The sequence below is a fragment of the Haliotis asinina genome, chromosome 6 (assembly GCF_037392515.1).
Source record: "Haliotis asinina isolate JCU_RB_2024 chromosome 6, JCU_Hal_asi_v2, whole genome shotgun sequence".
Classification (NCBI taxonomy): Eukaryota; Metazoa; Mollusca; class Gastropoda; order Lepetellida; family Haliotidae; genus Haliotis; species Haliotis asinina.
The window spans coordinates 35,102,540-35,129,113 of NC_090285.1; the positions used below are offsets into that span (position 1 = coordinate 35,102,540).

Genomic DNA, 26,574 nt, shown 5'->3' on the forward strand with positions numbered 1-26,574 from the left:
GAAGCCCATTTCTGATGCCCCTGGTTGTGATATTGCTGGACTTTTGCTAAAACCAGTGTAAACCATGACTCACACTGATTCAGTGATTGTTTGCAAGTGTCCATCATGACAGTTACCGTTGAGAAATATGCCAATTACAATTCAATTTATTACGCAAAACATTCATATGTCAAGCATTCAGTTGTGAACTGTTCATCCAACCCCTTTTAACAAACATCTGAATCTGACAAACATAAGAAAAATACAAAATACAGAACCAAAACTTTGGGAATAATTATTATGAAATAACATTTAAGTATGTAAGGTAATGAATTAATAATTAATGACAATTTCTAAAAATTATAAATAAAATCAACACATTGTCCTGCTGTCTGCTTATCTAAACCTGCTTCTCTAAAGGATAGAATCACTATACACCTATCACCAAGGCTTTAAGTAGTCAGTACAGACTTGGAGAAAGGCTACTCTGCATGTAACAAGTTGTTTATAACTTTCAGATTTGCAAATGTGTCCAAAGGTTACCATTGTAACATTCTTTTTGCTAGAAAAACAAGCAGTGATCAATGCCCTGACCTACTAACCTTATATTGTCATCAGCTAACATGTGTTTCCTCAATTAACTACATGCAGAAAGGTCAAATAGTTTCCATATCAAACACAGAATGTCAGAGCTAACAGACAAATCGTCATGGTCTGTCAAACACATACAAAACAAGGTCGCTCATCACTGTCATGAACACCATGGAAACTAAACTCCTTACAATTTCAAGTATTACTACAATCAGTCGAAAAAATAAATAAGAACTATATCTATAGAGATTACAGGAAGTCCAATTAGTATGACAGATGGATAGACATTGAGTGACAGAAAAAGCTGTATCTACGGGTTAGCACACAGGCTACGTTACAAAACCATACATAAAAACCAGTATGTTCGAAAGTCAGAGTTAGAAATTAAGGGTTCTAGGAGTCTGGGTTTGATTCCATCATAAGTATTTGAAGTTCAATATGTTATTGCTTATGTTAAAGTTTAGAACAGTTAACTGAACTAAGTGGCTACTAGTGAGTGTAAACTTTTGATGTGTAGTATAATTTTTGTACAGAAATCATCTGACATGGGCAGTCAACAATTAAGCCTGATGCCAAACTTCTTGAAGACATAAAATACATTAAAATTATCTGTCACCATCTTAAAATGAAATGGTACATTTCTGAACAAAGCTGCAATAATTTTCAAAAACATTTGACAGTTTGCACAAGACTGATTGTAAAAAAAGAATTAAAACTATGTGACTATGTTGCTAAATAATTTCCATTGAAAGAAAAACATTTCAAAGAAAGTAACATAAAAGTCATATTGTAAGGAGTCACAATCCACAAAAATTGGAAAATAATTTATAAAGTCTGACCTCATTTACTAACGTAAAAACTATAAAAATTAGTAGTGTCATCTGAGTTACAAGACTGCACCCTTATTGAACTAAGGAAATGATTCTTGACGTATGGAGCAAAGATCACCAACACGGTTTTGGTTTTATTATAGTATTCTTCAAAGGATTTAGGATTGCAACTGTCACTCATCACCAACACGACATGCTCATTTACAAACTCAAATGAGACACAAGTCAAGTCTGAAATGTCCAACTGCGCATTATTATTGAGACAACAAACAAGTTTGTGACGCTAACATTACCTTGTAAGACGTAACACAATCACAGTGGTGATTGACAAGTGTCACCTCATATTGCCTCTCGTAGGCAATAAATCTTGATCCATTAGTTCTACAACAATGTTAGAGATATACAATGACTACTTCTCACTTACGTTTGTGCCTAAATGGTGTCATCCCTGTAAAACAATACTACAATGAGAACAGGGTTAATGGACAACAAGGCTCAGAAAGAAAACCACACCCAAAATGTAAAGCAGATGGTTGCCTTAGTGCATTTATCATAATGATAATTAATATACATGTAAGGTACATTCTATCAACCTACAAACCAGAGGCAGATATATCATTTACAAAAAGGGGGGTTATGTGCATAGTCTATTTTCATCTGTTTTTAACAAGAGTTCTAGTGGACCCCCCTCCCCACAACAACCCCACCCACCTCCAACACCCTCACCCACCCAAACCAAGAATAATTAAGAAAAAAATGTCCTGTTGCCAAAAATAAATGATGTACTTATAAGGCTTTTGGTACCACTTTACAAGAACCAGCATTAAACATATATCCTTACCAGCATATCTGAGCATTCAAACTCCTTATGATTGATAATGATTTATCAAATATTTGCAAGTTCATAATGCGTAACTCATGAACCACTGTATGCGCCTGTTGTCTGTGTCTATGTTCAAAGCTGACTACTTTAGAAGCAGCTTGAACTTGTACATGCATAATGCTCACCGTATTTAACATTCAAACATTCCCACATCCTGAATGTTTACATTAATTTCAGAAGATTTTAACACACACTTTTTCTGGGTCCCTTCATCAATACAACTGTCACTTAGTGGGAAAACACTCTTCAAAGATTTTGTTGCTTTGCTTTTCAGCTTTTTTTTATTACTGTTATCACAACAGCCTATACATAATCATATCTGTGCCAGGTGAGCTTGTGGCTGATATGTCTGAGTAGCCTTAGTAACACCACCTAGGTAGAGTGACATGCAAAAGGTCATTGCAACAGAGTGCATGTGACCTATGCAAGGGCTACAGGAGGCCCTTCATTTGTGTACCAAGAAAGAGACAGAAGCATCTTTACAATCCTGTTTGAGAAAAGATATTTCTCCCCTGTATAAAATTTGCCTACAGTACATTTTGCATAAGTAAACCAATAAAATTTACAAACTACATGCATAATGAAAGGGTTTGACCAAATACAGTCCATTTTCACTGAAAGTGTTACTTATGCTAGTACCTTGTAATCATTTGCATATATATATATATATCTACATCCTACAAAGACCTTAATGGGACTATATTTATTTGTTGGCATTAATCCTATAAGAAACCTTATAATCTACTATGTGAAAGACAATAAGCTTATTTCTCTTCCCTTACATGTCAGTATATTTCATTCAAAATGATGCTGTACAGAGAAGGGAGAAATGGTGCCAAAGACTATTTTTAACAGCCTATTCTAATCTTAACAGGATGAAACATGTTTATAGAGACATGTTGACAGGGAAGCTACATGACACAAGATGACAGGGAGGAAGAATGTTCCTCACACCAGCTCTCTGACCATACAAAGACGTGTCATGGCTGTCAACCAGTCTTACAGTTCCAATCAATCAAACTGTCAAAAACATCAGACCACCTATCACGGACAGTCAAACAGTCAGGAAAATCATGGTCTGCTTCTTGAAAATCAGGTGCAAACTAATCAAGAATGGCAGATTGTTTCATGTGTTGACTTGATTTGAAATTTGAAAAGTTCTTTGGTTATGTTTTTTTTGGCATTCTGTGTTGTTTTTAATCTGAACATAAGTTTCATTAGAAGACACTAGTTTGCAATAAGAAGTAGCAACCTCTGTAAGTATAAATAACATACCAAGTGTTCTACTGTTATTATGGATGGGAATATCCATCTACTTATCAGCATGGTTTCATTAGAGAAGGCTCCATATTTTTCAGGATGATTTTTATAGTTTTTTATAGAGAATGTTTAGATGTATTTTTCTTGATAATTTCACCTACAAATGTCTATAGATTGTGAACAGGATATCAGTTGGGAAAGATATAAACTTTGCAAAATGAGTAAGTGAGATAGTTTAGTTTATGTCCTTTTCAGCAATATTCCAGCAATATCACAGTGGGGAACTTTGTGAAAAGGTCATTTCCCTTGAACATATGAATATATATAAAAGACAGTTTAAGGTAAATTTTGGCCCACAGTGCTAAGTACAACATGATCAGTAGCAGTCAGACATATAAAGCTGCAGAATAATACTGTTCCTTGCAGACTAATTGCTCATTTGCAGGGAATGTGATGCTCATTTGCAGGGAATGTGATATGTGTGCTGAATTAATTATCAATGAAGAAAATGTTTCCTATTGATCCAGTATGTCAGAAAATACTTGCAATATCCAATCTGATCTCATTATAGAATAATATACAGTGTCTGGTTGTACATGATTAATATGTTCCCTGAAGACATCCTCCTACACCACAGTAATCACTGTGTGGGCCATATGGTGGTCAAGCTGTCAGATAACCTCAGGGTAGTTCCTGTCATTAGGCCTTAACCTCGGTTCTGCCCTATTTAATCACAGGTCGTTGCATTTTATATATAGCTACTTGGCTTCTGACTAAACAGATAATGATAAAAATACTCACACCACTTCAGTGACTGATTTGTTGATTAGCTTGTTATCACTGATTAACAGTTACTAGGCCCGGGTCTAGACAACCTGCCACTCTGGGTACAATGGCATGCAATCAGTGATAGAGAGTTTAGTTTTACGCTGCCTCAGCAACATTGCAGCTGTATGGCAGCAGTATGTAAATAATTGAGTGTGAACCAGACAACCTAATGATCGACAGCATGAATAATGATTTATGCAACTGGGATACGATGACATGTCTCGAACAAGTCAGCGAACGTGACTAACTGATCCCGTTAGTCACTACCTGCAACAAGCATGGGTTGTGGATACTAAATGCTAACCTTGATCTTCACGGGTGATATGAAATCAAACAAGTCACCAAACCTGATCATGCAATCAAACAAGTCGCCAAACCTGATCACCAGTCAGAATACCTACTGAGGTTCCTCACTAGAAACTCACATAAAGAAGTGAGGTTCTGTGAAAGTATACAGTGAGTGAGTTTAATTTTGTGCCACTTTAAGCAATATTCCAGCAATATCATGGTGGGGACACCACAAATGGGCTTCACAATCATTGTATTCATCTGAGGAATCGTATCCGCATCTTCAGTATGATGAGCAAAAGCTATAACCACTAGGATTATCCAACTGCCCCCAAAATATACAGACCACTGTATGTAATACTCCTCACCACCTGCCAGATAAGTAGTTTCATTACATGTCAGCATCATACCCCAACACAAACAACATACATTTGTGTCAATAGTGTGCCTTATTTTTGAATGGACACAACTTACAAAGCAAGTACAAGAGATACTAACCAATTTGCACAACTTGCAACCTAAGCTAAGGACGTAAGTTGCAGCAGCCAAATTACAGTTGCAATGTAGTGTGTTAAAACATCAGAGGTTTCGGAGCACTTAAACATATTTCCGTGGTGTAGTACTCATGAAGCAACTGTAACACTAGAGAGGCAGTTGATCCCTGTTTACAAGAGCTATCACAGCTGAAATAACAGCAGTTGTAATCTATATATTTATTACAGTCCATGCATAGAAATGGTTGGTGCCACAGCTATTCAAAGTTTAGAAGAAAAAAAAGTTGATATAGTTTCCCTTATGATGTTAGATTTATTGTTGATTTATTTCTCAAAAATTAACTTGCTCCTGGTGCAGGTTTGACTAATAGCCAGGTTGCACTTAGAAATACTGGGTTGCACTAGTGCAAGTAACTAGAGAGTGAGTGAGCAATGAGTTTTACGCCGCACTCAGCATTTTCCCAGCTATACAGCGGCAGTCTGTACATAATCAAGTCTGGACCAGACAATCCAGTGATCATAAATATGAGCATCGATCTGCACTATTAGGAATCAATGACCCATGTCAGCCAAGTCAGCTAGTGGCCATCCGATCCAGTTAGTCGCCTCTTACAACAACCTTTTATGAGCAGAGCATCAGAGCACTAAATCGAGCCTTGCAAAGCCATAATATCAAGTAATATTCCAATCTAAAACCTGGATTATACAAGTTACAAAATCACATATTACCCTTTCATAACAGAACATGCTTGTCCTGTCTTGTTTCTCAGGTAGTGGTGTACAGGTATTTGTTATCTTGACGTCAGAGATGACAGAACAAAGGGAAAATACAATTTTCAAAACTTACTCAGTGACAACAGTGACAATCATGAGCTGCAGCTTAATGGAAAGTGCCAGTATTTAAGTGTGTTTCATGTGAGGTGGAAATTGTTACCAAGTGCTTTACTCAAAAAACAGTAAGACAGAATGAATATAAGCTTGTTTCAGTACCTGTAAGGAACAAAGGGCAGGCAAATCCTCTCACATATTTCAAAGCCTAAAGTTACCACCAGTGTCTTTCTTTTCCGTGTCAAAATGTGTGTGAATTATCACACATATCATTAGTTGATCAAATCAGAGAAAGGTGTACGAAATCAACATTCATGCTTAAAAAATATGGTTGCTGCTACAGCCATCATGTGTAACGTGTCCTGTAATTACTCAAAAACTTAGCAAACACAAAAAATATAAAGTGGGTAAAAATGTTCAGTCAACTTTCCCAAGACATTCTATACTTCCCTTCAACTTCACTGTTTTTCAACATGAACAACTGGACACTTAATGCAATACCTGAAACACAGACCTACTTTCCCCAAGAAGTTCTAAAAAAACAACTTTGTTGTACCACCCCAAAAAACTGAACACTCATTGCAAAACCTGAGAAACACAGAGCAACTTTCCCCAAAAAGTTCCATATATGGGCGTCATTGTTTTTCAACCCAAACAACTGAACACTCATTGCAATACCTGAAACACAGAGCCACTTTCCCCGAGTTGGCTGAAGCTCTATTCATCAACTTATTGTTGTACCACCCAAACAGCTGAACACTCATTGCAATACCAGAAACACAGAGCTTCAGACAGCACCACCATGAGCCTTTATATGCTATCGCAATGTGTAGGGTTACTAGACACTGTTTAATCTCACTTGTCTGTATGCCTCTGGAATGAAAGTGTTGGATTCCTGAATGTAAGTCTATGAGGAAGTACACTTCTGCAGCAGGCTTGTGTTGGTCTATGGAAATTATCTGTTGCCAAACAATGTGGATTATGAGATTCTGTCTTTCAACTCAACACTCTGAAGGCCAACTGAATGCAGAAAATAACTGAATTAACATGAATATCTGCTACTACTATCTACCTGAGAGAATTATGTATGACAGACGGATATGGCACAGTATTGATTTCAATGGAAAACATATGAAGACAATGAAAGTGATACACATGTTACCCATGCTGACTGAAAGTGATATTTGTCATTCTACATAGACGGAACATTCTCATAAAGTTCAATAAAACCACAAAATATTCATTCATCAAATTACTAAAGCACATGCTGAATTTGCAATCTTCATTTCTCACTGGTGAATCTGAACTAAAGAACCAAACGACAACTTGCTCTAAAGGCCAAATCACTTGAAGACAGTAGTAACTGAATATGCAATCATACGTAGACAATAATATAGTTCCATATCCATATGAATTTCCCACCTCTTAAAAGTTATCTAATGGCCCCTAGATTTCCAGTTCTCTCTTAGGTGGCAGGGTAGCCAGTTGGTTCAAGTGTTTGATTGTCACACCAATGACCAAGGTCTGATTCCCAACATGGGCACAATGTGTGAAGCCTATTTCTGGTGTCACCCATGATATCTCTGGAACACTGCTAAACGCAGCATCAAACTAAACTCACTCACTCACTCCAGTTTTCTTTATAATTATATTATAAATTAACCAATGCAAGCAAAACCTGAAACTCATACTGATCATACAAAATTCATGCCTTCACTTTTATAAAAGCACTACAAAGAAAATTATCAGTGTTATCTATATTTCTCCAATATCAAGTTTCCCATTCTCATCCTCCCACAGAGCCAAATACTCCCTCAATGCAATGCCCTTCGGACAGATTGTCCTGAAAACACTAATTCCAACTGATGAACTCAGGGGTCCTAATCCCATCAAAGCCTGTAGAGTCACAATCATTTTACAGTTGCCATCAGACCACCAGTACAGGAACCTATATGAACAGAGCTTGTCAGCTCACATTCAACCACACTAGGCAAATTGACACATTGCTAAGATCAGTGCAAATATATTTCTTTCTTTCCTTCAACAACTCCTGTCTCAGACCAACTTTGCTTGAGATAATTGTACGACTGGCAATAGCATAGCCATGATCAATTTGTAGGAGCTATATTATATCAGGACATCTAGTTTGACTAGGGTCAGTACTGGTGTAGTGTTCTCCTGAATCATACATTTCTAGGCTTGTCAGCACAATAGCCATGCTTGTGACTGTTTCACCATAAAAGCACTAGACATCTGAAACACTCCAAACTTACCTCCTACTGGCTCTACAACACTAAATATAAATAAGTTGCTCACAGAGTGTTTTCAGTAAACTTCAGTTCTGATGTAGGCATGTGACAGCTATGGTTGGATGATATTATGTACACTTTTTAATTGTACAGCCACCCGGTAATTAAAAATGACATTTTAAATATCTAGTTCTTTTTCACATGATGACTTCTGCTGAATGTATGAATAAATATTTCAAGTAGGTGACATCTGATGCAGAACTGGGCTCCTTGTCTTCAGCTTCCTGTTCTCGGGCAAGGAATTGGTTGCCCTAATCCGAATGTGTGTGACAGTGTCTTTGTTGCAGCTCTAAGGCCATACTGTGCATAAAAGTAGCCTGAAACATCCTGGTTACTTTTTAAGAAAATAGAACATTACTATGGAAGTATATGGGAAAACATTTGGTTTTGTGTAACCTCCTACATTCAGCTGATAAGCCATGCAATAACTGCTATTCTGCTTAAAGGCATGTTAAACCGAACTTATTCATATATTATGCTACCCTGGCGAACATCATAGGATTGAGGTGCATCAGATCATGTTTTTCTGTGTTACATCTTTAGATAAAAAATAAACACTTCAAATTCTATACAGTTTACTACAGATTTCATGGCAGAAGGAATACTGCAATCATGTTATACACAGTAAGGCAGGACAATGAATGTTTTAGGAAATGAACAATCACCACTGTCCGTTCAGAGAGTCAAATTTCAATGTTCTAAGCAAGAAGGCAATACAGATGTGACCCACAAAGAGAAATCTGGTATCAAGGAAAATGAAAGGGTTGATGATTCATCAATAGGAAACATCAATTTGTATGTAGCCAGTCAGGAAAAGGTCTTATTGCTGTAACCTATAAATATATTTAGCATCAACCAATGATGACAGTATACAGCTTCCATTCTTATTCATGCAAATTCATGCACCTCATATGAGATAACTAAATTAAGGACTAGCTGCTTACAATGTGCTATATATCTGACTATGTGACATAATATCCTGATGGAATGGTGTTCATTCTATCAACCAAATGCTCATCTCACCCTTGTTTGATCATTGAAACTGTAGTGACATGGCTGCAAAAGCTAGATATTGTCACCATTTGACTATCTCTGCTTAACAGAAGATTAGTGAGGAAGACTTATGGGATCTGGATCTTATCACTGAATTCCCAGAATAGTCCTGTTAACACAAGTCAACCAGTGTTCACAAATGGTGTGTCCGGGTACCAAGAGATGTCTGTGTGACCCACTGAAAATTCATTGGACCCATAGAATAAAATTAAACACATATTTCAGATTTAGCATTTCTTAAAATTGGCACAATGAGTGAGTTTAGTTAGTTTTACGCCACACTCAACAATATTTCAGCTATATGGCTGCAGTCTGTAAATTTTCGAGTCTGAACCAGACAATCCAGTGATCAACCGCATGAGCATTGATCTGCACAAATGGAACCGATGACATGTGTCAACTAAGTCAATGAGCTTGACCTCTCGATCCTTTGTCGCCTCTTACAACAAACAGTGTTACTGAAGATCAATATTCACGGGTAGGCTCTGAAATTATTAGCAAACATAACATAAACAGCAAACAACTGTGATATGTCACATATAACAACTTCAGTCAAAGTCATTGTGAAATATACAGTAAGACACTGGAGCCAGCAGGTTTTTTGTATATAAGACTTCTATCTGACTGCTGGCGAATCTACCGGACTTGTTAGAGGACGCTACTTGTGAACACTGTTCAGCAATTATTTAAGGTTTGTTGCACTGGTGACTTACACAATCTAACCTTAACTATCCCCCATGGGTAAATAGAAAAATTAAAGTTCAATGCTTCATGTTCACAGTCACATACTTTCAAACCCTATAAACACAGGACATCGGCACTAGCAGGTGCCTGATGGGAAACTAGTCTCATACACGTTGTTATACCAGTATATGGCAAACTTTCATCTACATCTAACAAAAAACATCAATTTTTCATTGTGAAACACACCCAAACACAGAAGAAACAGGACCATCAAGGACTGTTTCATGTTTGTGTTACCACGATATCGTAAGAAAGATCTATACCCCCTGAGACTTGTATTGCTGTGCAAATACTCCTCTTACTCATGAGCTCATGACTCACATTGTGTAAATCATTACACTTGGAGAAATCAATGAAAAGAATCAAACACATATGACTACACCACTGACACGAGTCCTTGTCATGTGTCAAAGTCACTGTCATCCTATTAAAAGACAAAGATAATGCTGACCAGTAAAGGAGGATGTTTTGACCACATTACTGTATGTCCTGAAAATATGCTTAAATTTGACATGGATAAATATTTTCCCAAGCAGGACCATAAACTATTTCGGTCTGGTCACCATAATTCATATCATATAAGAGTTATTTATCTGTGTGTATTCTAGTCTATCATACAGACCCTGAAACAAATATATCCAAGAAAGCCCATGCAAAATATGGCAACTCTAAGTTTTCCACATCTGCTGAAAATGAAAAAAGTCTCAGGGCTCCTTTTCATATTTTATCATTTTCACTACAAATGGTTGTTTTTTTTGCAAAATATGTTCATTATAGAGACTAGTTGTTAGCCTGTGGACAATCAGCCTGCCAGCAGAACTTCCTGTCAGTGTTCTTTTTCAGAATCTTCCATAAAAGTGGTAAATAAGCAAAAGTTATTGTCCAGAGTGTTTCAGTCTTAGGTACAATGTTTCAGCGCATCAAAATGGAACTAAAATCAATGCACAGAGCTCTTTTTGAAGCACTCCAACACTTCATTAATGATACATTTAGCAACATGGCCCTACCGTATCAATTAAGGCTACCGGAGCTGGTGATGAATACAGGGCATTCTGATGTAGCATAATCAATATAGCATTGTATCTGTTTTGTGTCACATTACTGTCTGTCCTCACACCTTCACTTCATTTCTATGTATACACTTATACACTTATAATGACAGTGGAAAGACTGAAGCTGAAAGATGCCCCAGATCTTGCCACCTAGTTTCAATGCCATACAATGCCCTTGATATGGCACATACAGTCAGGGTTTAAATGTTCAGAACAGTTATGGACATCTTCTGCTAATTAAAGGCTACTTAAAGGCACAATATGCATTTTTGACAATACTTTGATCTATAATGCATATATTGGGGCATGCACACTCACTTTAGCTTCCAATTTATGCAATAAAAGACTTACTATCACTTACAGCTTGCCTGAAATTGATAATTGAAAATTTGAGGCAAACAGCTTCCATACAGATGTTAATACTTATAAGCACAAGTTGCGATACAGGATATTTGTTAAGATGGTTCCACGGGATGCAACTCTTTGAGGTTTGCAGGAAACAAAGGTTGGTCAGTAGAGGGCGCTATAGTCAATTTAATGCAACATTAACAGGCAACATGGACTAATTCATTCAAATTGTTTAATTACATTTTGTTATCTTAAAACATAATTTTTGAGGAATAAATTATATGGTAGTTTCGCAGGAGGCTGGTGGTATTATTGAGAGTGACAGTGTGCCTTTAAGCAGTATCCATGTATTTGTGAGAGAACAACTTGTAATACAAGTTGTACGTGGCTTGTTGTTTGTTATGCAAGGTACTGCAGTAGGTATGTGTTAGTTCTTAATTGAGCCCATCGGTTAGCAGGTTGCTATTCGAAAACAATCCATCCACAGGTGAAATATTTTGGCAAATTAGTACAGAATTTACACATGAGAGGATATTCACAACAACATAGCACATACTTTTGCATGAAATTTTCAGGTATATTTTAAACTTCTAGCTGGACAATTACTTGCCTGAATGCCTTTCTCACACATACTTAGGATAGAGAAGACTGGATGCTGTTTAGCTGATATATAAGTTCAGCAGACACAGCCTGCTAAGGAGGTGTCCCTCAATCAGAGAGTATTTCATCAGAGTAACAGATTTCAACGAGACTGAGACCTCAGTCAACTGTATTTCCAAACATCTATCTGGTAAAGACAACCACAAGTTGAGTCACTGAGATGCAATCTATTTGTAGCATGGTCAGTCTACATACACTTTCTTAAAAAAAAAATGAACCTATGAGTCATCTATCAAACAACCTGAAGAGGTCACAAAAAGTGCAATTGCCTACAGCCCAGGAAGGACGTTTTCAGAGCACTTCCTGTAGTAACAGACCTAAAAAATGGTTTTCTGTTCCTATCCTCTGAAATATAATAGCGCACAGGGCACAATACAGCCCATAATGTAACAGTTACAAGACAACATATATTGCAAACAACATAATACACAATCTCTTCCACTTAAAGCAGCATGCAACCAATCTACTAACAAAAACAACAACACAATCATCATCACAAGGCTGTTGTACTGTGTTGTATCAATGCCTCAGCTCAGTTCAGTGTTATCTGGCCTGAGGCAAGTGACCTGCATTGTGATCATGAAAACCCCTACATGGTAACATGCCCCATCTACATCATTTCAATAGGTCTACCTCTGACTCTGAGGGTATACTTTTCCAGTGATAAGGTGATTCCTAGCAATACTGCCAGCCAAAACATGTTCTATTTGCCCTATAAAACACTAAAATATTATTTGCAGAATATTTATTCCCAGGTAAATGTTTTCTATTCTTACAGAATCATGCACATTGCTAATCTAGAGTCAGCGAAGTTTAGCTTTATGTCGCTTTTAGCCATATTCCAGCTATACAACTGAGGACACCAGAAATGGGCTTCACACACTGTACTTGTGTTAGGAATCAAACCCAGGTCTGTGGCATGACGAGCAACCGCTTTAAAAGCTACCCCACTGCCAATACCAATGAATCTTGACTCAGTAACTGACAATGGAAAGAATGATCACTGATCAAAAGTAATTTTGGATAGCTGAAGTTAATAATTACAGTTAAGTCACAGTGAAGTCCAGAAACTATTATCAAATCTTAAATTTCCCCCCAACCAAGAAATCCTTTTGGTGGGGCATTATAACACTTTTGAACTGTCTGTTATTAACAATAATCTGAATGTTCTGAGTACAAACTAAAGAAATTGGAAGAGAAAGTACAATTTGTTGAAGGTAAATGAACACGATAAAAAGATACTATATCAACACTGAATTTACACTACATACTACCTCTAGTGCACGCTACAGTTATACATCCCCTACCACCAGACACCTAAAGGCAATCCAGTCATACTAACATTATGGAGCTCCATGTTACAGTACATTCTATGAACAATAGCCATAGTGAAGGCCAGGTGTCCCAGCTGTTTACATCTTGTCAGGTCAATGAACAGGCCACGCTCACTAAACCTTCCATGTGAGAACATTTGTTATTATGTCAAATGCTCAGGTAGGAGACAAATCACCCTCTAACACATAATCTAAACTGCATCTATCTGATGACTTTTCTGAGTGGATCAACTGAAATAAATGATGTGCACTACTTATCTTTGCTTTTCTTCTAAGATTATTTTACCTTATACAGATATTATATAAAAACACTAGTGTTAATTTTTGGAAAATCCAACCGCAGCATGCATAATCTGCTTATGCCTATTATGCTGACTACAGAGGGTGTAACATTTGGACAAATAGTCTATACATATGATATGGAAACAGTAAAGTAACATTACTGTGCTGACATGATACCATTTGTCCTGAGGACATCTTCAGTTTAAGATACTATGGTTGAGTACCACATTGAGTCATCTGTATGATAGTATCTAGGGATTAGCATGTGTGTCAAACTGACCTCATGAAATGACTATCCACAGGAGCGAGAATCATTATTGAACAAATGAAATCTTATATATTGTAAAGTTACCATGATACATGTATTTAGTTCAATAACTTTGTTTTGTCAAACATTTTTAAACTAAAATGAACTCCCTGTTAGAAAATATGCTGATCACAAATGCCATCTTAGTAAACAACAAATGTTGAAAGATGTCAGAAATCTTCAACACTGACACAGAGTCTGGTATGACATCCTTTCGACCTTACTTCAATTTATATTCGAACAACATCTACTATATTGACCAGATTCATATACAATACAGTGGTGGGTGTGATATGAAATTTGGCCCATCAGAATACATTTTCCATGAACGCATAATAATGCTTACATTTCATTAATAACACACACAGCTGCTTTGTTGATTGCCAATGATATAAATGGTTTGTCAGAATTTAATAGTATGCCACTTTCATCAAGTTCATTGTGACAGGACTTCAATATTGAGAATTATGGTAGCTGCATTGTTGTCTTAGAGAGTTCTAATCAAGGAGACCACATAGGTTTTATGCAACATGCAATATGTTCATGTTATACTAACTCATATCTCTAAAATCAGCTGAATATCATTCTAAAACAATATATCAAACTTGATGGCCTTTAACAATACATTATACATGACCATTATAAAGAATGAAAGACTGTAAATGAAACATTGTAAAATTCCAGACTTATCATGGCAATCAGTGAATAATGGAGATTTTGGCCTGTTTCATTAAACAACTTCATGAATTATTATTTCATTTCATATTACAAGTCTTAGGCAACATATACTGAACAGTAACAGAATGCAACTGGCTTTTTTTTGTCAAGTTTCCAAACAGAACACATAAAGGTAAGTAGTTACGTTCATGAGATTTCATTTTTTTAAACTTGCATTTCTTTTGCTGTTCAATAAATTTGTATAAGAAAACACTCCTCCACACTTAAAGATTTAAAAATAATCCTAAATCCCTGGTACAGAATTGGTCATAACATTAGCACTCTCATAATTATCTTCAAGATTAACAGTGATATAAAATAATGTAAGGTCTTACTACAATTTTAGTCACTGAAAATAGCAAAAACATGCAAGTTAACTGATCATGTGTCAAAAAATGTGTTTCTAGAGTATAAAATGTATAAATAACAACGATGAAGTTTTTCAATGATGTAGTTATAGATGATGCAGGGACTTGATGTATGTACAAGGCAAACAGATGCCATCTGAAACGATGCTACTTCCAGAATATTGCATTTGGTTAAGATGAACGATGAGTAGTTAGTAGTGACTTGTTACATTCCAGTGCATAAAGAAAGGAAGAAATGAATTTATTACAATGAGGAGGCTCCGAGCTGAAGGGTATATGTGAGTATCAGTGTCTGCGTCTAATTTACCTGAACAACATGAGTTGGGTGTCAGAAACTGTCAGACTCAAGTATGTCTCTGATTGGGATTAAAATGCTGCCATCAGCACTTTTTCACCCATCCAAAATGCATTATCAGATCAAGTGCATGCGAAAAATTAGGTGAATAAGGGAAAACTTATCAACCCTGTTGGAGCAGGTCACCCTGACTCATACTTATGTGTAGAACTTTAGCCACAAACTCAGTCAGTCTTATCAGCATTGTAAATATGAGTCAATTCACATACACTAATATCTACTACAAAGAAAGATAAATAGAACTGCAGATCAAGGTTAGGCTGTGACCTCATACAACTCTCATAACAACAGTATAAAACTACATTTGGCTGACAGTGTAGATTATTTCAGCTGGTGATATTGATTATCACAGAAACTGATGCATGACCTTGGACACTAGCAATATTCAAATATTGGGATTAATGATTTTCAAAAGACTGATGATATATTCTGTATGCCAACACAACCTACAAACATAATACATCCAGAGTAAACATTTCATATATTCTTTTGGATGATGACATAAATAACATACTTAAGAGGTATAAGCTGTAGCAAACTAAAATACATTGTTACATTCCTGATTATCAGCTACTCACATATTAATATACCTGGGTGTGTTATAAGTAACTAATTTGGCTTTGGTGACACTGGTCAAGTAATGCACATATTTCATACAATATACATATAGGTGTATTAATGTTTGATGTAAATGGAAATGTGGGTTATGAAAAGGACACAGAGTGATGTTATGCATGTGGTGAATGATACATGCACGATCATGCACTCAACAATCAAGTGACAATAGTCACTGATAATATTATACATGTCCATGCTGCTACACCAGCATTGAATCAGCTCCATTAAAAACCTACAGTTGTAATGGTGACATTGTCGGTGTAAAGGTTATTGATGTTAATGGACATGTATCCCAGGTGACCCTCAGTATCTGAATATGATTCTCACCAGCATCAAATCAGAATTGTGTAGTAAGTCAAGGAAAAATGTACTTGAACCTCTAAATGATTACAACATTCTGATGGAGAGAATCAATGTTGTGGTTCATTAGAATACAGGTTTCACTGGATAATCAGTTTAATTCTCAGAAAAATTGGTTCCAGTACCAAGAATACAGTTGTCAAATTGGACTGTGAGAAATTGAAAACAAACCCGACAGCAAATACTTTGTGTTACTTTTATATGGACATTTTTCTTCCCTTACATTCCAAACATGACAAATGTTTAATAGTATTCTCCAAATATCACTAACGCTAACAAAAAAAATGTAAAAAGACAAATTTAAAAACAATTACATTATTTAAATATTATAAATGTTTCCAGGTCATGCTTCCAGCTTAAAATAAAATGTTTGAATTGTTCTTACAGCACTTTTAAGATTTCTTATGAAAATGAATAAAACAATTCAGGAAGCACAGAACTTTGAACCATGCCTCTTTTCTATATCTATTCCATGATGTTTGTGTGTGAACGAAAACAAGACAGCAACAATTCATTTACTAAACCTGAGAGTGACAATGACACTAACAAAGTGAACCATATATGTGAAACATTGTCAGTAATGAAACAGTTTCATACATGAAAATCAACACATCCCATGCTGTTAAGTGAGTCAGTATGTTTTAGTGACATGAACAGAGTGAAAATATGAGCATACAGCATGACAGTTGTTAGAATGCTGATGTTACTGGCATTGACTAATGGCAGCACACAACACCAATGCTTGTCCAGGCAATCTTACCAATATTCCAGTCTAGCTGAGGCACATGAATGTCGTTCTCTGGAAAACCTCATAGCAAAAATGCATGCACGTATTAAAGTTACGTCCACATTTTTCTAGTTACAGACAGCTTGACAACATCAAGAGCAAGCTAGACAATCTACATTGCATCATCAACATATGTGTTCTTTTTAACTTATCATAATGATGCATACATTCTTATGTTTGAAATGAATACAACATAAAGTATCAAATCAGTTGACTGATTTTCAAATTTCAGCAGAAAATGTCAATAAAACATGGAATTATCTGAAAATGCTGAATATATGATACAATTTTAATTCAAACCTTTACTGACAAAAATATGTTATACTGAAAGGATGAAATTCAAATATACTCTACTATGTGACAAGTGAAACTATAGGTAATGTTCAACAGTAAAGGACACCTGATACATCTACAGTGATACAGGTGAAGTAGTAAAATCAAAGCATTGTTAGTGTTTCACTGTTACTTACCTATCTCTGACCACACCATCATTAGCTAATATTACTTCGCTTCAATATCTTAGGTCACTTGTTTCTGTTTATCTTTACTTGACAACATATGCTTTGTTCTTTTTTTGATCTCAATTAAATGAAAAATTTGGATGAGATCTATGATCTCATAATCAAACCCAATACTTTAAGATATATTTACGTGTTAATGAGCCTTCAAGTTTCAGTCCCTCCTGGATTCCGTGGCAAATTTTTAAGAAATCGGTGGCAAATATAAGCAAATTCTGCATCCCACTTTTCAATATTCTGCAAAACATTCTGCAGCTAAAACATTTAGAAAAAAACAAAAAAAACTTCATACAGACCTTCATAGTTTAATTCTCAAAGACAGATATAAAGTTAAGTCGAAAGTACACATCACATCTTGAGTGACAAAGCACCCACACCTTTTTCTGTGTTGGAGAATTAAACACTCGCTGAAAGTTATTTCTCTCCTCTCAATTGTAACTTTGATGCAGACGAACAACTTCCGGTTTCATGCAAACAATATTATACCTAAAATAAATCTGAAATAATTTCAATGTTCAAAATGATTGATTTTGAAATTGTAATTGCAGTGTCAAATTCATCTAATACTATTTGGAAAAAGCCTAAAACTTGCTTCATTAATAAAGTATCTTCAATCATAATTATTTTGAAAAAATTGTCACAATAAATGTTTCAGTCCTTTTTATGTGTAACCAACCCTAATTTTGACATTAGCTCTACTTTTCATTTTGGCTGACAGTTTTCACTCAGCTTTTAAAATAAGCAAATTCTGTGGCAGAAAAGAGGCAAATTCTGCACAGATTCTGCACGCAAATGCTTTTTCCACAGACCAGACTTTTTTTCTGCATGGCAAGATAAATTCAGTGATTTTTTCTGCAACCATGGAATCCAGTAGGGACTGAAATTTTGGAGAAAAGAGCCAAAGATATTTCCACTGCCATCATTACGTCATCTGCAGTTAAGAGAATACTTAAAACACTATCATCAGATTTCCTTCGAAATTACTCCATATGTGTCAGGTTCAGAGCAGAAAATTAAGTTCTTTCATTTTGGACAGAAAGAAGAAAGAGATTTTGGTAACAAAAACAGCTTACTTCAATAATCATTATATATGGCATTATGTTGCATAAACCACTTTAAAAAGAAAGGACCTAATAAATAGAGATGTATCACTAGTAAATCTTGGCAATATCGCTTATGAGTTAGTGGCCACACATACTTGGTAACCTAATACAAATTGTTTTGGCAATATATTACTAACATAAATTTACGTCCATTTCATCAATGAGTACTCACAGGACAAAAAGGTTTTACTTCATCAATTTGTCCATGAATATAAACCATTTTGTTATTTCAGACAGACTGTCAAAAGCATTATACAGATGTTAGTCCTGCCATGGGGCCGAAATGTTATTGTTTAAAGTGATTACAAAATCTGCGTAATAAATCACTCCTGTATTACCTGATACACAATTTCTAGCATTGTACTGGTTTATAAGTGCTTAATTTATAGCTGACTGCTCAAGTAATAATACTAATATACAAAAGATGTGCAATAGATGTCTAGATGCTAGCTACCATATCTATGTGACAACCTGTCACTCACTATAGTGCAACAGACATGTATATAGTTGTAAATTACAAATGTGAAAATACCTTTAGCACATGCAGCTATATATATCAACATATCCATTTGCTAAATAGCCCCAAATAAAAAGGCAGTATAATCAAACAATAGAGACCACAGACAGCCCTTGCCAAGAAATCAAACTAAAGCATGCCCCAAACAAAAGTAGAAATTAGTCAAAGGCGACATGAAAAATGAGAATATCTGATACCGAGCGTACAATATCTCATGCAAATTACCTTCATCTAACTCTGCATCGAGCTCGGCTGTTTTGACAAAAAATAAAAACAAATATCACTTCATGCAACAAACTAAAACATGACAAACACGATCAATCCCACAAGGACAATTAAACGGACATTACTGAAATGTCGACGTTTTGATGTGTACAGCATAATAATCTTCTCTTTGGCTAGACATGCTGGAAAGAAACTGATTATTGTGCATAGGTGAACAATGCACAATCATGGTGTGGAAAATATAACAAAATTATTATTATCACAAAACAAAGAAGAAAATATCAATACACCATGCTTTCACAAACTATAAACACTGATAATTATAATTAAGTCTTAGTACATCTTTGAGATCCAAGTCTCAAAATCAATGTTTCCCAAAAACTTACAATAATCCTCAGGGACCCCCAGTTTAATTTCATTTTCAAATACATGCTTGGTGTCTATGAATAATGATTAATTAATTGCTTTCCTGTTAATGTATAAATGTAAAATTTTGATTAGTTTTAATCAATACATCATTTATGGCAATGTATATATACATACACTTCTACCTTTCAGCAGATATATTCATGTGTATCTGACCTGTATGTGTATCAGTAGTCATTGATTATCATAATACCTTTGACCATGTAAGTTGCTTTTTTTGTTAAATGCTGCACTCAGCTATATTCGAGCTATATGGCTGTGGTCTGGACCAGTCAATCCAGTGATCAACACGAACATCGATCCACATAAACTGGATACAATGACATATATGCTGACCAAGTGAGCGAGTGAACGAGTTTAGTTTTACGACAAAGTCAGCAATATTCCAGCTATATGGCGGCGGTCTGTAAATAATCAAGTCTGGACCAGACAATCCAGTGATCAACAACATGAGCATCGACTGCGCAATTGGGAACCGATGGTCTGTGTCAACCAAGTCAACGAGTCTGACCACCCAATCCCGTTAGCTTCTCTTACGACAAGCATGGGTTGCTGAAGACCAGTTTTACCTGGGATCTTCAGGTGGATTAGACAATTAGACCAAGTAAACAGTGGTCGAAATAAATCTTAAAAGTGGTTCGTGACATCTCCACCAACAGAACGGGAACAATGTTCAAAATGAAGCATTAAGGTTAAGGAATCCTATTTATCACCCCAAATATAAAACAGGCTCTGGTGTTCTAAGTGTCTTGCCACAAACAAAGCTTTCCAATCTTGGCTCCCCAAAAATCTTCTATGCTTAACAATAAAACCATGACAACAACCCCATTGACTTTCAACTTTAATTTCAATCATTAAAAATAATATAAAGGATATTTTTTTAACACAAAAATATTTCTGTTACTTTCAAGAAAGATGTAGTCTGTGGCATCAGACTCTAGTCCGAAACACCGAAACAACATACCATAGGCCATCAACACTAATAGCTACAAACAATAGAGAATGACTATTTCACTGTTTTGTTTATCATCATCTTCACCCTATTAGCAGTCAACCTTATATTCACAAACACAAGGTTGACATGTTTACAATTTGTAGTAGTATTGTTGATCATGCAAGGTTTAGCACAAACATTCTGATTTCAGGGACTGGCTGTTCTTTGTATCAATCACTGAGTCAGAGAGATGTCTCTGCAATAAACAGCTGTCAATCAATCACTTACAAATGTACATTACTACATATCCAAAGTATCTTACACAAAGTGACATCACTCATGAATCCACTTACATCATCATGTGATTAGCATGTCTAACATAGTTAAACTTATGAGGTCACATGCAGAGTCTTAATGACGTTAATCCTTGAAATTATGTCATCAATTTCAGGTATGTGATATTACTTACTTACATAGGTCCAAAATAATTCTCATTGTGTCTTTAACATTTCCATATCTTCTTATCACATAAGTATGATTTGCAGAGAAAAAATAAATACACATTAAAATTCAAACTCAAATAGAACATGTTGCTGTTTCCATATAATAAAAATAAAAATGTTTTAAACATTCAAAACATTTATTTCCTACTATACTTTAGATGTGCTTCTCAAAATGAACTAGTGATGCTATTAAGAACTGACGTTCATGGCGGTCAATGGCAACAGACTGAAAAAAAAAAATATTCGTGCATCAACATATCCAATATCAGAACACCAATGAAACTTGCCAATAATATGATACAACCGATTCCATTCCAAAAGTGTTCTCTCTACACAAAAGAACAATACCACCAATTCCAGACATGTCTGGAAGTGATCATGACCAAGTTTAAGCCAAACTCAAATAGAACATGTTGAACATACCGGTAAGCCAGGACACCCAGTTACCTGAGTTTGTTCGTGAACATTCAGGTTTGTGATTTGATTCAGATCATCATGTATAGTTACACACTGCTGTAGCAACTGTATTGCTTGAACTAAGTCTGAACATGAAAGCATCACTGTGAACTGTGGGGTTAACAGAACAAAACTCAGGCATGGATATTAGTGCAAAATTTTCACCTTCTTTTGTGGAAGAAAGCTCAGTGCCATCGACATCAAACTCTAACTCCGGTTCATCTGTGTTCATGAACAACTCAGGATCAACACCAGCGGCATCACCAAATGCTGTGAAGAGAAAACACAGAAAACATTATTTATCAGAAACAGTACTAAGAACTTATTTGGTAGCATTGAGTGAGTGAGTATAGTTTTATGCTGCTTTCAGCAATATTCCAGCAATGTTATGGTGGGGGACACCAGAAATGGGTTTCACATATTGTATCTGTGTGGGGGGAATAAAATAGAGGCCTTTGGCGTGATGAGCAAACGCTTCAACCACAAAGCCACCAAAACGCCCCTCTGGTAACAATGACCATTGACAAACAATAATAAAATTCAAACATTAGAAATGGGGTCTAGAAGTAAATGTACTTTAGTACACATTCCTACCAGACAACTGCCAGTAACCAAAAGGATTTGTCATAAGTGTTTTTGTCACTCAAAGTTTTCAGCATTGAAATATTGACAAGCCATACATGCCTGGACATAGTTTAAACTGCTAGAAAAATGGAAGTCTTATTATATAACATCTGGTAATCTAAATCACATGCTATGAGTACCTCTGACAGGTGTCAATCAGTAACAGCTCCATCCCCAGGTTGAAGCTTCAAAACCACAATGTGTGAGTGAGTGAGTGAATTAAGTTTTACACCACACTCAGCAATATTCCAGCTAATCGAGTCTGGACCAGACAATCCAGTGATCAACAACATAAGCATTGATCTGCACAATTGGGAATCGATGACATGTGGCAACAAAGTCAGCAAGTCTGATCACCTGATCCCGTTAATCGCCTCTTTCAACAAGCACAGTCGCATTTTATGGCAAGCTTCGGTTGCTAAAGGCCTATTCTACCCCGGGACCTTCACAGGTCAAAACCACAATGCTTCAGGAGGGGTAAATTAGAATCCTGGCATATATTTCATTCAGCCACTTTTTAAATGGCTTTGTGTATTCATTATTCAAATTAAATCAATGCAGTACCGTTTGTGACTGGACAAGTGAACACAATCTGCAATAGGAAAAGTGCTTGTCTAAACCACTTTAGTTCCTTACAGTGATTTCCATGTGTGGTAAGGAAAGGATGACACCTTGTACAACATGTAGTGGTCAAAGTTTCAACTATAATTTATGATGGCTGTGCACTGTTTCATTAAATTGATACATATGTACAGGCGGACTATTCTTTGGTATTTACATGTTAATTATGAAATTTGAAATACAAGAAACCTTACTGAGAATTTCTAAGTCAAAACTACTAGCCTAGTGGTTGAAGTGGTTAGCTTGTCTTTATAAGATCCAGGTTTGATTCCCCAGTGTGTACAACGTGTGAAGTCCATTGCTGGTGTTCGGCACAGTGATATTGCTGGAATATTGCTAATTGCTAAAACTTACAGCAATTAATATTGTTCATTCTCTGCATAAAACAGTTACTGATGCAAAGAAACCATCTCTTTAGAAAGTTGAAAAAACAAAATGAAGCAAATAGTCACACAGGAACAACCTCCCATCTGTTACTCAGCTAAATAGTATAGAGGGGTTATATTTAGAACGTCCACCAAACTCACAGCTGTTACAGGAATGACTGCTGACTATGATCATTTCACTGAAAAAGTACTAACAGAATAAATACATTTTGCTGCATAAACTTCCGGCGGTTCTGTACAAAATATCAATTTTATGATTCACTTTAAAATGTCGCCTAAATTATAAATGGAACTTGTAGGATTCCTTCATTTTAAGTATTTAATCAGAATTGTATGACCGAAAGCTTTCATCACATGATTCAGTATTATTTTATGATAAAAAATTTCCAGTTCAACAAGTCTAGTGCAATGATACATGATGAAAACTCCTCACTTCCAGTTTCATAGGACAAAAATGTCTTGAAGTATCACAAGAAATCTGGGTTTACTTAATGTACATGAGGAATGAACACAATATGGAAATGCATAATCAGCACTATCTGTGATCCATGACCTTGGCTGATTATTGTTACTTGTTATTGCCACTTGTTGTTCATATCAAATTTACGATTATACGAATACAGTATTTTCAACCTAATCCATTCTGACAGTCATGCAAACTACCTGGCCTGACCTGATTTAACATATTTCCCTACAGCTAGATATTCAAACATTGATCCAAGGAATCCATCAATGAAAGGAGAAGACTGATACAACTTGACACTTGTACCAGCTGAGTTTAACTACTAGCTTTACAACAAGTGTGTTGGTGTGCATGAATCTATGGACAATTACCCTGCCCAGTTGGACTGATCAGGGTACAAGGGACAGAGACTGAATCAGATAGTTACTTTCAACCATTAGACGAAGTACAGAGACTGAATCAGATTTCTACTATCTCCGGAGAACTTACAGCGATCAGTGTTAAAAAATTGCATGTGACTCAATATGTCGTTGTCATCATGGTTTAACCATTATGGATACACAAATTAAAATATTACAGTAGCACAACTCAAGGATCCAAGGGACTCGATAATTTTGAATGCTGGCTAAACTATATCAGTGTAGTCTTGTCCTGGGCTGACAATTCAGTGGTTGTTAGATAGATTCAGATTACATCCCCACTGCTGGGTTTGATGATACACAATAGGTCTGATCACTAACAGGATCTAGTCAAGATTCCCCAGCTGGCCATCAACATCTACATCAGCATCAGCATCATCAGTATGCCAACACACTTCCAGTGTGGCATCCTCGTATCCACATTAATATCTCCATACAACTGGAAATGTGGTTTGCAAATTGACACTATCCAGCAAGCTTGAATCTGTTAGTCTGATATTGAAGGTACCCTAAGGGCTTACACAATTTCATGTTCCTTGCGGGAAGCCTTACATGTTATCACTATTAAGTCCAATCAATGGTTTCCAGTTAAGTACTGCCTTGCTCCTGGTTGACAGAAATATCTTGGACCACTTTAATCTTCCAGCATCTGATCATGATATGTGCACCTCATGTATTGATGGATGCATTCAATATCAATACTTGGGTACTTATACAATATTTACCATGGTATTTGGTTTAACTTACAAGAAGTTCTAAGGATTATCCTATATGCAAGGAATTTCCAGGATTATCCTAATAGTATTATGTATTAACAATGTCAAGCATGAAAATTCACAAGCACTTTCACTGAAGCAAAGAAGCAAAAGCATTCTCACTCCCAGATTTAGTCAAAAGAGCTTTATGTCAGATGAACACTTTTTGAACAGAAATGCCTAATATGGGTGACTAGTCATGAATAATATTAAATACATGTATTTTTCAGTACTACGCGAAACAGTAAGTAGTATTTTAACAGACACAAATTACAGAATACCAGTAAACCATCTACAGGCCAATCTACATGCTGCCCTATTCTTGGGGGTGTGAGACACACCATGGCAACACGATTAGCATCAGTAATAGACAATTAATGGCAATGTACATGGCTGGAATACATACATGGTTGAACACATTTTTATCATGAAACTAACTCTTGTTTCATACGGAATGAACATAAGCACCACTGCCATCGTGGAATATGGAAAACATTCTGGACTAGATTGCACAGATTAGTTCATGCATTTCCTGCGTTTGGGTTGTTCTCTGTTTGCCTCCATCTCTATTCGCCTACATTCTTAAGACAACACTTCATGAGATGTTCATCACAGATTCCACAATGATAAACGAGCACCACTCCTATCATCTGAAACTGTACTTTTCTATTTGAAAGAAGAAAAAGAGGTATACAGAGGTTTAAAATGACTTTATTTATTGATATTAAAAGATATTTAATGTCTTAATGTGAAGAAATATTAGGAAGATGATTTCCCCTGAATGATTTTGGGATATATACATTTAATGTCCAACAGATATACATAGTGTAAATAGCATGATTACTCAGAATATTTTTACAACTAATACTTATTTATGTAAGATTGGAATTAGAGAATCACGATTATATATGCACATTTTGTAAACAGGCTCGAGAGTCTGTATAGCATCTGAGTTTGAGTGTAGCTTTGCAAAGGGAGACTGGACTGAATTGTCCTCATGGCTCGGGATATTCAGGCCCCCCTAAGTACTTAAAGGAATTACAGCAAATTTGAGGGAATTCCATCTCAAATGTAAACAAACGCAGCCCACTCGCGAAACAATTGCAGCCATATCGGCAATTTAGCAGTAATAACAGAAACACATCGGCCATATCGGAAGCAATGTCGGTAATACTTGAAACATACTCGGCCATCTTCAGAGATTTTTCGGCTCACATCCGTGATTTGTCAGTCACGAACAGAAACTCACGCAGCTAAACATGGCGTCGTTCGAAGAAGCATCCGTCTCGGTGAGTTTTGTTCTTAGTTCCTACTATTACATTTCTATACTTATCCATCTTTGACCACCC

At 36.0% G+C, this 26,574-nt stretch overlaps 1 protein-coding gene across 2 annotated transcripts in view; it reads right to left on the bottom strand.

The window, feature by feature from the left end:
• The window catches only part of LOC137286530 (rho GTPase-activating protein 8-like), a 44,326-nt gene that overhangs the window by 14,061 nt on the left and 3,691 nt on the right, over window positions 1–26,574 (bottom strand). The window contains exons 3-5 of one of the 2 annotated variants that reach the window (XM_067818446.1): window positions 22,123–22,227; window positions 19,639–19,665; window positions 17,249–17,296 (exon numbers count right to left, since the gene is read on the bottom strand). In XM_067818446.1, coding sequence (XP_067674547.1) covers window positions 17,249–17,296; window positions 19,639–19,665; window positions 22,123–22,227 — 180 coding nt within the window. The remainder of the gene's footprint in view (window positions 1–17,248; window positions 17,297–19,638; window positions 19,666–22,122; window positions 22,228–26,574) is intronic. The other variant, XM_067818447.1, reaches the window with a different exon arrangement.